The sequence below is a fragment of the Anomalospiza imberbis genome, chromosome 20, assembly GCF_031753505.1.
Source record: "Anomalospiza imberbis isolate Cuckoo-Finch-1a 21T00152 chromosome 20, ASM3175350v1, whole genome shotgun sequence".
Taxonomy (NCBI): Eukaryota; Metazoa; Chordata; class Aves; order Passeriformes; family Viduidae; genus Anomalospiza; species Anomalospiza imberbis.
Window position 1 is genome coordinate 827,304 of NC_089700.1, and position 12,480 is coordinate 839,783.

Sequence of the window (12,480 nt, forward strand, 5' to 3'; positions counted from 1 at the left end):
GCACTGCCCAGGCTCCCCAGGGCCTGGGCACGGCCCCGAGGCTGCCTGAGCTCCTGGAATACACAAGACAGGGTTGTTGGGGTGTCTGTGCAGGGCCAGGGGCTGCACTGGATGACGCCTGTGGTCCCTTCCAGTCAGGCTGTTCATGACTCAGGGGCTGACCATGACTTTGTGCTCTGCTGGGGTTGGTGGCATCATTAGTCACAGCTGCTCCTGGATTTGCCAAATGTTTTATTGACGCTGATGGTCTGACTGAAGCCAACCACGTCCTGCTGGATGCTGGCAGCTGGGAGAGGGATTGTTCATTGCCTGCCTGAGCTATTTGGAGCTCAGACATGATGTGTCTCAGTGCCAGCCACCTCTATCAGCCCTGTCATGTCACAGGGTTGTTCAGCAGCACCAGGTCAGCTCTGATGCACTTCCTTCAACAGGGCAGGAATGGAACAGGAGCAGTGAGCCCAAAACCCTGAGAGCTGAGTGTTTGCTGAGGAGGCTCCAATGGGGAGTGGTTTCCCACTGCCAGAGGACAGGCTAGATGGGATATTGGGAGGGAATTGTTCCCTGGGAGGGTGGGGAGGCCCTGGAATAGAGTTCCCAGAGCAGCTGTGGCTGCCCCTGGATCCCTGGCAGTGCCCAAGGCCAGGCTGGACACTGGGGCTTGGAGCAGCCTGGGACAGTGGGAGGTGTCCCTGCCATGGCAGGGGTGGCACTGGATGGGCTTAGGTCCCTTCAGGTCAGACCATTCCATGATTTCTCAAGCTGCTCACACTGTGTTTCTGCCATGCTCTTTGCTTTGCTCTCTCCTGCTGTAACAGAGCCAAACAAATCCCTGCTCTCCCTGTCTGGCAGCACACTGGGAATGGGTTAATGATGCCAAAGGCTGACCCTGCTGACATTGGATAAATTATTCTGTCCCACAAGGATAGTTTTGCTGCAATCCTGTTGGTTCTGTCCTTACTGGTTAAGGAAGGCTACAATTTAGCCCCAGGGTGCCCAGGACACCTCTATTTTACTTGTCTCCAAAGACAAGTGGTGCATTAAGAAATAGTCTGGGCTTCAGCAGCCACTTAAACTGTCCGCTCTGACTTTGTGCTGCAGCTAAAGCTGTGCTTTGGCCTGTGGCTTTTAGAGGGGAAAGGCAGGCAAGAGGCTGACTTCAGAAAAATGCCAAAGACTGGGCTTTTCAAGTGCTTACCAACCTGGAGTTGAGGTTTTTAAAAGCTGTGGTGGCTTCTGCTGGGCCTTCTTGAGCCAAGGTTCCCAGTTCCTGCAGCTCTTGTGCCCAGCTCAGCCTGGCTCTTTGTGCTGAGCCTCTGAAATGTCCTGTGCTGCTGGCTGGGTGTTTTGCAGGCTCTGTGCTCCAGAGTTTGGGATCTGGCAGGCTTTGGGAGGAGCTGTTTAACTCCAGGTGGCACTAGCAGCCCACAGCTGGCTCTGGTATTGGTGACAATGGTGCAGTCCCCAGAACGTGCCACAGAAATTAAATACCGGCTGTGGGCAGATTAAAAATTACTTTGCTAGATAACAAATTCCTCGTGGTGAACAGAATAAATACAGTGACCATACCCAGGCACAGAGATCAATTCTTTAGGAAATGTCAGTAAATAAAGGGCAAACACACAGGTAAAAGGAAGGAGTCCAGGTAGCAGGAGATGCTTAAGCCCCACTGTGTGAGAGCTGCCAGGAGCTGGTGGAAAGCTGACTGCAATTCTGATGTGCTGGCACAACTGCAGCACCTGAGCAGGAGCAGAGGAGATGGATAAATCACATTTAGGGGTCTGATTCTTCTCTCATGTGTTACCAGAGCTGGTAGAATAACCCCATGTATAACAAAGAGGAAAATAAAAATAAACACATTTATATTTGAAGTGCATCCTTTTTTGATTTGTTTTAGGTTTTGGCAGGGTTTTGGAGAGTATTGGGCTTTGAAATTAAGTCTAAGCTGCAACAAAGTACAGGATATGTTCAGGCAAGGATAAAATCTGCTCTCCTTTCTTTGTAATGTGACACTCGCCCCACACAAGGGGACAGTTCGGGCAAATGGAAATGTGGAGAAGGGAATGTGCCCTGAATGACTGAAAAGTGTCTCAGGAAAACAGAACAGAAAAGAGATGCAGCTCATAGCAGTCAGCAGTTCTGTCTGTTACCTTTTGGGTGTGTTCTGGGTGCTTCAGGAGGAGACTTGTGCAGGTGGAACCTCTCATTCCAGACTTCAGCAAAAGCTGACCCTGAGGTACAGCTCTTAAAAACGCTAAGTGCTTGCAGATTTCTTGAGTTTTTCTGTGAATAAAGAATTGCAGAATCCCAGACTGGTTTTGGTTGGAAAGGACCTTAAAGCTCATCTCATCCCACCCCTTCCATGGGCAGGGACACCTTCCACTGTCCCAGAATGCCCCAAGCCCCAACGTCCAGCCTGACCTTCGGCACTGCCAGGGATCCAGGGGCAGCCCCAGCTGCTCTGGGCACCCTGTGCCAGGTCCTGCCCACCCTCCTAGGGAACAATTCCTTCCCAAGATCCCATCCATCCCTGCCCTCTGGCAGTGGGAGCCATTCCCATGGGAATGGCTGAATCACCAGTTGGTTTGATTGATCTTTGAGGTCCCTTCCATCCCAATCCAGTCCATGATCCCTTTCTGGGAATGCTCTGCCTTGGTGGTGCTTTTGGACAAAGGGGCCAGATTCAGAAGGCTCTGCTGTGTTTTCTCTGTGTGTTGATACAGGTGGGAGTGTTAGTGGTCTCTGAGGCTGTTTCTGGCAAAGGCATCATTGGACAGGAAATGGTTGCCTTTGGCTGTGGGAGGTTTTATATTCCTGTGCTGCAGAGGGAAAGCTGCTCTTGGATTAAAAGAGACATCTGAGTCAAAGGGAAACGCCAGGTTTTGAGAATCCTGGAGGTCTCTTGTGATCAGCTGTGGAGACTGGAATTTGTGGTAACTTCTGGCATTCCCACCCCTGAACTGTGCCAGTCTCATTTCCCTGGCTCTAGGTTGGCTTTGGGTTGTCTGTGCAGCAGCTGAATCCCTTTCACTGCCCCCAGGGGGCTTTTACTCTGTATGAAAGTGTTCAAGATGTTCGTGTTGTGTACAGTGACAGGGATCTGAGGCAGCTGGGAGGCCAAACCTCCCATGCCTTTGGGAGGGACAGGGTTTGTGCTAACAAGGGACAGTCCTGCGATCCCTGCTTCTGTCCCACTCCTACTTTCAGCTCATGGGAGCAATCCTTCCCAAATCATGAGCCTTTGTATTTTTTAAGAGCATTTTTTCAAACAAAGAGACAATCCAAAATAGGTCTTGATGGACCTGGTAAGAATTTCTTCAATGTTGAGCAGTTCTAGGAATGAACCTGGAGGTGTCTCTTGTCAAGCTTGGGCAATCTGAAGAATTCCACTTCCCAGCGTCTCCTCCTTTCTAGATTTGTATAAAATACTGATACAAGCTGAACAGGTGCCTCACTAAGGGCATTTTTTCTTGTTATTGTTATTATTAATTTTCAAGTATTCTTTGTCTGGGTGGCGACTCAAGCACAGCAGTTGTGTTTCAATGTGGAAAATGGTCCTTACAGGTGGTGGGGATGGATCCTGCTGTCACTGACCTTCAGCTCTGGCCCTGTTAAACTGCAGTCCTTCAGAACCGCAGGAAATTGGGAATGTTTTCCCTGTAAAACTTCTGCTAGTGTGAGACTGCCCTGAGCTGCAGCTCTAGCAGATAATCCCTGCCTCAAAGCAGTGGTTTTATTGCAGGAGAGTGCTGGATAGCTCCACGCAGCGGTGGCAGCTGGACTTTGCTGCTCTCAGGGCAGTCCTGTGACAGCCGGCAGAGTTTGGAGGCACAGTGAGGCCTCAGGGTGGCTTTCCCAGCTCCCAGAGTGTCATGGTTTGGAAAGACAGGTGTCTGCTAAGGAAGGCAGGAGCCTCCCCTGAAAAAAAAAAAAAAAAAAAAAAAAGCAGACCCCCTCCCTCTGAGTTGTTACAAATTTGAAATTAAGGGGGGCTCACAGGCAAAAATAGGGGAGCAGGAATAACAGTTCTTTATTAGGGAAGAAAATAAAAAGATAAACAATGTAGTAAACCAAAACAACTCTGACAGAGTCAGAATAAAACCTGACACGCTGTTGGACAGGGTGTTGGCAGCAGTCCAATTGGAATTGTGTCTGCAGCCCTCCTGGACTGTCAGGTGTGGTTCTGTTGGAGCAGTGATCCTGTAGAAAAGGGTGCAGTCTTCCTCTGAAGAGGCAGTGGAAGAGGCAGCTGTTCTTCTGGGAAATCCAGTGCAGGAAAAGCCATGCTGGTGTTCCAGAAACTCAAGATTATATCCAGGTAGGAATGCTTGGCTCCTCCCTCTGGGCTCAGCATCTCACAATGGGATGTTACAGTTCTTATCAGTCATGCAGTGACATTCAATAGCCCGTTATCAGCAGATGTCTCCCCTGAGGGAGGGTTGGTTGTGGAAGAGAGAAGGAAAACTGCCCAATTAAGAGAAGATAACTGCCACACCTCTAACAGATGGAATTGAATACATCTTGCCTTGCAATCTAGACAGAGCCTGCACTCCTGGAAAAGGATGGCTTGATCTTTTCCTTGTGGTTTTTGGAGCTTTTTCAACCATGGATTTCCTTCTTTCTTTCAGTATTGAATCTTTTGCTGTGGAATTTTAGGTGAAAGTAAACTTCTGGTGATGCAGAGATCTGAACTGGGAGGTGTCAACCAGGCAGGGATTGTCCCCTGTGCTGGCACTGCTGAGGCACCTCCAATGCTGGGGTCAGCCCTGGGCCCCTCAGGACAATGCAGACCCTGAGGGGCTGGACCATGTCCAGGGCGGGGAATGGAGCTGGGAAGAGGCTGGAGCCCCAGGAGCAGCTGAGGCAGCTGGAAAGGGGCTCAGCCTGGAGCAAAGGAGGCTCAGGGGGGACCTTGTGGCTCTGCACAGCTCCTGACAGGAGGGGACAGCCGGGGGGTCGGGCTCTGCTCCCAGGGAACAGGGACAGGAGGAGAGGGAACGGCCTCAGGCTGGGCCAGGGCAGGCTCAGGGTGGACATCAGCAGGAATTTCCCCGTGGAAAGGGTGCTCAGACCTTGACAGGCCTGCCTGGGGAGGTTTGGAGTCCCCATCCTCGGAGAAGTCCAAGGAAGGGCTGGACATGGCACTCAGTGCTCTGGGCTGGGGACAAGATGGGGATTGGGCACAGCTTGGACTGGATGGGCTTGGAGGTTTTTTCTAACCTCAGGGATTCAGTGTCAGTGGGTTTTGTTCTGGACATTTTGCCACCTGGGGATGGTCTGCAGTCCCTGAAGGCTGCTCAGCACAGCTCTCAGGGTTGTTCAGAGAGTGCAGGGTGTGTAACACAGCTCCTGATAGGGACACTTGTGCTTGTAGAAATTCAGCTGACTTGCTCTGCTCTCAAAAATAAAAGAATTGCTTAGTTGTGGACATAATTCATCCATGTCCAGGAGCTTGGAAAGATTGGATGTGTGTCTGGCACTGGTAAACTGGCAAACCACATCCAGAGCACCTGGATACTGGAATGTGCCCTAGGAATACAGACAGCAGTGTCCTGGCTCAGTGCTGAGAGCTCAGCTGGTTCCCTCCAGGAGTTCTTTGAGTTTTAGAGAAAGGACTTTTAAACTCTTGTTTCCAGGATGGAGTGGAAATGCTGCAATGTGGTTCCAGAGAGCTGAGCACAGTCCTGCCTCCGCCTCTGGAGCAATCAGGAGCTGTGACTTTGGCCATCTCTCCAGTCCCTCTGTGCTCTGTGAAACTCTAGTTGGCCTGTCAGGGTGAGCAGTCACCACATGTTCCTCAGCCTGGTCTTACTGCCTGATAACACTCATTTCACCCCAAAGGTTGATTCAAAGCTTAATTCACGTCTATGAAAGTGACACTTAATTTCAGTGAAGTTTGGCAAGCTTATAGATCATCTAAAATTTATCATCTAGAGCAGGATCAACTCATACCCAACCTTCAGATGAGATGTTCTTGTCCTTTAGTTGGGAGCTGAGCTGATTACTGTGAGCCTGCTCATAATTGAAGGGATCCTTTGCATATTAGGCTGTGGAAATAATAAATGGATTGGTTTGTTCAGCTGTAGTGTCTGAAGGTACACAGGGGTAGGGAACAGCAGGTCCATCAAACACTGGATTGTTTGGAAGGTGCTGTATCCAAATATCCACTTAGAGTTATTGGTCAAGAGTCACGGCCCTTCAGAGCAAGGGGGGAATGTGTTCACAGGGAGTCCTGGCACCCACAGCTCCAGACTTGGGGCCATCAGGAGGATGGATTCAAGCACCGTTGGCCTTGGCAGAGCCACAGGGACATTGTGACAAAGCTGATGGAAGAGTGGAGCTGGCCTGAGCTTCCTGAAGGGAGGCTCAGCAGGAGCTGGAGTGTGAGAACAGGGCTGGAGACCCTCAGGCTGGTTATGATGACAGTTTTTCACATGTTTAATTTGAAGCTTTGCAGTAAGGATGTGCTGTCCCCATGTGCTGGCACTGCTGAGGTCACACCCCAATCCTGGGGTCAGATTTGGGCCCTCACTGCAGAGAGGACATTGAGGGGCTGGAGCATGTCCAGGGCAGGGAACGGAGCTGGGAAGGGGCTGGAGCCCCAGGAGCAGCTGAGGCAGCTGGAAAGGAGCTCAGTCTGGAGAAAAGGAGGCTCAGGGGGGACCTTGTGGCTCTGCACAGCTCCTGACAGGAGGGGACAGCCAGGGGGTCGGGCTCTGCTCCCAGGGAACAGGGACAGGAGGAGAGAGAACAGCCTCAGGCTGGGCCAGGGGAGGCTCAGGGTGGTCATTGGGGAAATTTCTTGCTGAAAGGGCTGTCCAGCCCTGGCACAGCTGCCCAGGGCAGGGGTGGAGTCCCTATCCCAGGAGGGGTTTAACAGCCCTGTGAGTGTGGCACTTGGGGACAAGGCTCAGGGGGGAAAATGGCTGGGCTGGATGATCTCACGGGGGTTTTCCAGCCAGAACGCTTTTGTGATTTTAGGACACTCCCAGTTTCTTGCTTAACCTTTTGTCCTCTCTTTTGGCCCAGACTGCTCTGCTGCCTCCTTCCCAGCAGCGCAGCCAGTGCTGAAGAATGGCTTTGCAGTGTTGTAGAGTCTCTGCTCACTGGCAGCTGGGCTGGAGCAAGTGCCCAGCCTTGGTCTCTGGTATTTTCTCTCCTTCCAAAGTGTCAGAAGCTTGGCATGGCCAGCACCTAGTGCTGGGTGACCACACCTTCTCCCAGTTCCCCACATGGTGCAGGACCCCAGTTCTGTAGCTTTAGGGTTATGCACATCTCTGCTGCTCCCTCCTGTCACCACAGCTGGGACTTCTGGCAATGACAGAGATGAGTAACCCCCCTCTCATCCCCAAAGCTGGCTGGTGTTTGTAAGACTGTTTTGATGTTGAACATGTACAATTTTCTTGGCCTTTAAAGGAAGCTGTGGGTGCTCCACGTGGTGGAAGTTGATTTAAAGGAACCTAAGAGCAAATGCTGGAGCTCTGGAGCTTGGCACCTTGCTCAGTTCAGCTGCTTCCTCTCTTCCTTCAAACAGCTCAGTAGCAGATCTGGGTGGGCTATTTCCAATGTAATTTTTCTGCAAAACCCATTTGAAAGCAGCCATGTTGCTGTTGCTGACAAGTGATCTGTGAGAGAATAATCTTATATGACTGGTGGTGCTGGATTTGGAGAAATGGGAAAAATAAGGCTTGGACTGTGCTGGGTGACAGCAGCAGTGTGCCTTGGGTAGCTGTATTAGAGGGAGGAGGAATGCAGCACCTTTCAGCTCTCATCCACAAATCCTGTAAGGACACACCACACGTTTTAGCAGGGAGGTCTCAGCTGAGATTAGACCCTGCTGGACAAGCTGTTTGCAGAGAAAAGCTGCAGAAAGAGGCAGGACAGAGCCAGGGCAGGGAGGTGTTGGGTTCCAGCCACGTGCAGCTGTGTGTGTGTGGCTGTGTCCCTGGAACCTGCACCAGCATGCTCTGAGCCAGTCTGAGGTAAAGTTGTCTCCAGGGTGGCACGTGGCTTTGGGGACTGTCTTAGAAGGGCTGTCACAGAATCCCAGAACAGTTTGGGCTGGAAGGGACATTAAGGGAACAGGACAGGGACACCTTCCACTGTCCCAGGCTGCTCCAAGCCCCATCCAGCCTGGCCTTGGGCACTGCCAGGGATCCAGGGGCAGCCACAGCTGCTCTGGGCACCCTGTGCCAGGGCCTCCCCAGCCTCCTAGGGAACAATTCCTTCCCAAGATCCCATCCATCCCTGCCCTCTGGCAGTGGGGAGCCATTCCCTGTGTCCTGACCCTCTACCTCTTGTCCCAAGTCCCTCTCCAGCCTTCTGCCTTTATATTCCAGTGTGAGGAGATGGATCAAACACCATCATGTGGAGTGGGCAGAGGAGCCTGGGCCGGTCCCTGCTGGGTTTGAGTGGCAGGAGCAGAGCATTGCTTGGCTCCCTGTTAGCCCTGTCTGTGTGCACACAGTTGAATTTCTGCCTGCTGCAGCTGGTGTGGCATCTGCTGCTCCTGCAGTTCCTGGCTGGCTCGGTGTCCTTGCAGGTGTGGGGGACTTTGGGATGCAGTTGCTCTCTCCTTGCTTTGGGACCTTGCTGTGCCAGAGCAGCTCAGGGACAGATGAGCAGGGCAGGGCAGTTGTGCTGCTGCTGTGGAGCAGCTGAAGGCCAGTTTGCTGAGGTGAAGGCTTTTTCCTTGTTAAGTTTGTGCTGGTTGGCAGGAAGAAGACTCGATAGCTAAAATGTGCTATTTTTCCTTGCCTTGAAAGTGTTAAAAAGAGCAGCAGGAAGGTGCAGTAGGCAGCTGAGAGGTGCTGAGTTTGGGGACAGCCAGGCCAGTGATGTGTGAACGCCACTGTGAGGGACACAGCCAGGTGTCTCAAATCCCTCTTATTTTTATGCTGATTTTGGAGGGATTTTGAATCCTTCAGACATATTGGCCTCTAAGCACTTTTCTCAAAGAGGAATAAAACCCCACTTGGGCAGTTTGGGTAATAATAGCACTTAGTGCTTAACGAACATTGTGCAATTAATCCTCCAGGACCCATTGGAATAGAATTGTGTTGATCTTGGCTGGGGACTGAGGAGCTGATCTGAGCTCAGCTTTCCTTTGGGTGTGGAGGAGCAGCTCCCTCTGTGGAACTGGTGAAGCTCAGGTGGGGTTCAGGCTGAGCCCTGGTTGTGTTCCCCTCCTGTGCCCTCCCAGCTGCACAGGGGATCAGCTCCTGTCCTGCAGGCTGGGACAGGGATCCTGGGTGCTGGGTGGGAGCTCTTCTGGGGTCAGGGGGCCAGGGACACCCTCCTCGTTCCCTATCCTGCTCTGGGTCTGTGAGCTGTCCCTGGACTAGCCAGGCTCTGCCATCCTGTCCATGCAGGAGTCCCCTGGACACCCTGATTCAAACCAGACTCAGCAATATCAATCCATGTCCCACTAAAAGGAACCATTTGCAGTTGGCTGAGGTCCCTGGGCACTGCCATTGCTGGTGGTGTCAGCTTGGGGCCAGTGGGGAAGAGCAGCATTGAGTCCATGGTGTCAGTCACTCTGGGTACCACTTGGTATATTTTGTGTGTCAATTCTTGTAGGCTAAACTCAATTGTTTGATGATTTGTGCTTTGTTTTCAGGTTATAAACTCATTGGGAGCCATTCTGGGGTGAAGCTCTGCCGATGGACAAAGGTACATTCTGTTTCCTTTTCTCATTTCATAAATAAAAACAATGCTAGAGACTTAGGTATTCCAATTTCCTGATGAAATATCAATTTAAAATATGCTATTATTTGCACAAACCCAAATTCCATCTTTCAAGCTATAACCTTGCATTTCCTGCTATTAAAATCCCTCTGCAAAGAGTGAGAATAGAGTTGTGGCACAGAGCTGGGAACATCCTTTTCTGGTTTTTCCTGTTGTTCTGCTGTCTGCTAAAACATCTTCTGCCCACTGAAATCCACGTGAGAGAAGAGTGGCAAGGTTGTATCCCTGGTGTGAGGTTGTGGAACAGGGGTACCACAGCCATTGCCACACCTGAGGCTGTTTGGACCCCCTGTGCTGGGGCTGGGTTGTGACAGTCAGGGCTCCCCTGGTTCTCAGCATTTATCAGATCAGATTTCCAGGGGGAGTTGTTAATGATTTCACTGTTGCTAATGATTTCCCTGCTCTGTGGCTGTGTACAACACCTGTGGGTGTGAGTGCACCTGTGTGACACAGCCTCCTCCCAGCCCTGCACGTGGCTCCTGGAGGAGCTGGAACTCAGTAGCTTTTCAAGCAGTTTCCACACTTAAAAATATTCCCAGCAGAGGCACAGAGCCCTGGAGAATAAACTGCAGCCCCTTCAGGGTGGGTGTGGTTTCAGCTATCCTTGGCATGTCCCTCTGGAGCTCATAAATCTCATGTGTTCTATACTTGGGGAGCAGTATTGATCAGAGAATCATTAAGGATGGAAAAGCCCTCGGATCATCGAGTGCAGCCATTCTCCCAGCACTGCCAAGGCCATCGCTGCCCCATGTCCCCAAGTGCCAGATTCACAGGTCTGTTAAACCCCTCCAGGGGTGGGGTCTCCACCCTTGCCCTGGGCAGCTGTGCCAGGGCTGGACAACAAATTCCAGGAAGGAGTTTCCCCAGTGTCCCCCCTGAGCCTCCCCTGGCCCAGCTTGAGGCCATTCCCTCTCCTCCTGTCCCTGTTCCCTGGGAGCAGAGCCCGACCCCCCGGCTGTCCCCTCCTGTCAGGAGCTGTGCAGAGCCACAAGGTCCCCCCTGAGCCTCCTTTTCTCCAGGCTGAGCCCCTTTCCAGCTGCCTCAGCTGCTCCTGGGGCTCCAGCCCCTTCACCCACCATGTTGCAACATCCTGCACCCTTGAACATCCCTGGATGGGAACCTCTGGAATCAGCACCTTGTTAAGATGCTAGCACATCTGTAATTCCCGTGCTGTGGCAGTGATCAGTCCTGGCTGTCTGAGCTCTCCTTTGCTGCATGATTAACTTGGTTTATTTTTGAAAGAGCCCTTAGGACGCCATCCCAGGGTGGCTGCAGAGAGTTTTCATTGTAGTGCCTGGTGACAATGAACTGTTTCATCAAGAGCTTTGTTCTCCTGAGCAGCATAGAGAGCCCACCCTGGGCTGTCAGGAGTGTGTGGGATGCACTGATCCCACTGCTACTCTGCTGGTCACTCTTACACCCATTTCCCTCTTCTGTTGTTAGTGGCAGACATGACCACAAAACGTTCAAAGAAAAACTTGCCAAACTTCCATGTTTTGACTGAGGAAAGCAGAGAACCTATTTTTATGAAAGACCCAGACTTTAATGCAGCACTGTAAAGCCATTTCACAAAATAAATAGCAGCTCTGTGTGCTTAGATGGGCTCACACTATTTTTAGCTTAAGCAGGAATTGAATGTAAAGTCTTCTAATAAATTGAGCTGAAATTGGTTCCAGGCAGTGGCTTTGCCTCAAGTTCACGCCAGTGTGTGAGAGCCTTCAGGAGCCTTTGTGGAGATTTGTATCAGAGGAAAGCAGGAGCAGGGCTGGCAGGATCGCTATCAAGTGGAGTTTCATAGAGGTATCTCAGATGGAAAAGATTGGGTTCTGTCAAATTCCAGAAAAAAACAGAAAACCTGTATGTTTTAGGAAGAGTCTGTTTGCCTTAGGAGAAGCCAAATATAACTTGCTCTCCTGAATTTGTGAATCTCCTGAAGTCTCTCTCATTTGAAGAATGGGTAGAATCAACAGCATTTTCCATGTCATTTAATCTTCCACCTGTAGAGCCAGTTAGGGATTAGCTGTAGATTTTTCCCTGCTGCTCCTTTCTCTTGGATCACCAGGACTCTCCAGGAAGAGGAAGGGAGATTGAAAGCTGCTGTGTTTTATTTCAGATTTTCTCTTGAGAGTAGTAAAGTTGCTTTCTCATTTATTATTATTTAACTGAGCTAATGAAAGACAGCCTTTTCTGCAAGCAACCTGCATGATAAATAGGAGTTGAATCCTGTTGGGAAAGCTGCTGTGGCTGTGCTGGGAAGGGAAGTGCAGCCTCCTGCTGGAGCCACTGCCGGCTCTGAATAAGGGTTTATAAGGTCAGAGCATTTATTTAATTTAGTGCTGCAAGAAATACTCTGCCAGATAAATGAAAAGAATGGAGTGTTCAGTAGAACAGCCTTGAAATGGATCCTTGTTGCTCCTGAGTGAGGTTTTCCAGGAACACTTTCTGCAGCTCAAGAGGCTTCACCTGCTCTTCATGGGCCGAGGCTGAAAAGCTGCAGGAAAGCACATTGTTGTGCTGGGGTTTGCCAGAGAAGGGACTGAGCAGCTTAAAGTTCTTTCTCCTCTAACACAGGGATGAGTTTGACCTCCTAAATGCAGTCTGGCTGCAAGGGTGCATGTAGAGTCAGGTTTTTTAGGGAGCTGGGAATTTCTCGGGGCAGATGGTACTGGTGTCCCTCAGCCCTGCTCAGGGCATTGCTGGACTTGGAACTGAAGTCAGAGGAGGCTGAAGGGAGCA

General features: G+C 51.0%; 1 protein-coding gene across 3 annotated transcripts in view; it reads left to right on the plus strand.

Annotated features, from left to right (window-relative positions):
* LOC137485566 (S-adenosyl-L-methionine-dependent tRNA 4-demethylwyosine synthase TYW1-like) overlaps window positions 1–12,480 on the plus strand; it is a 100,861-nt gene that overhangs the window by 19,748 nt on the left and 68,633 nt on the right. For all 3 annotated transcript variants that reach the window (XM_068210105.1, XM_068210104.1, XM_068210106.1), the window contains exon 8: window positions 9,617–9,669. In XM_068210105.1, the coding sequence (XP_068066206.1) occupies window positions 9,617–9,669 (53 nt within the window). The remainder of the gene's footprint in view (window positions 1–9,616; window positions 9,670–12,480) is intronic.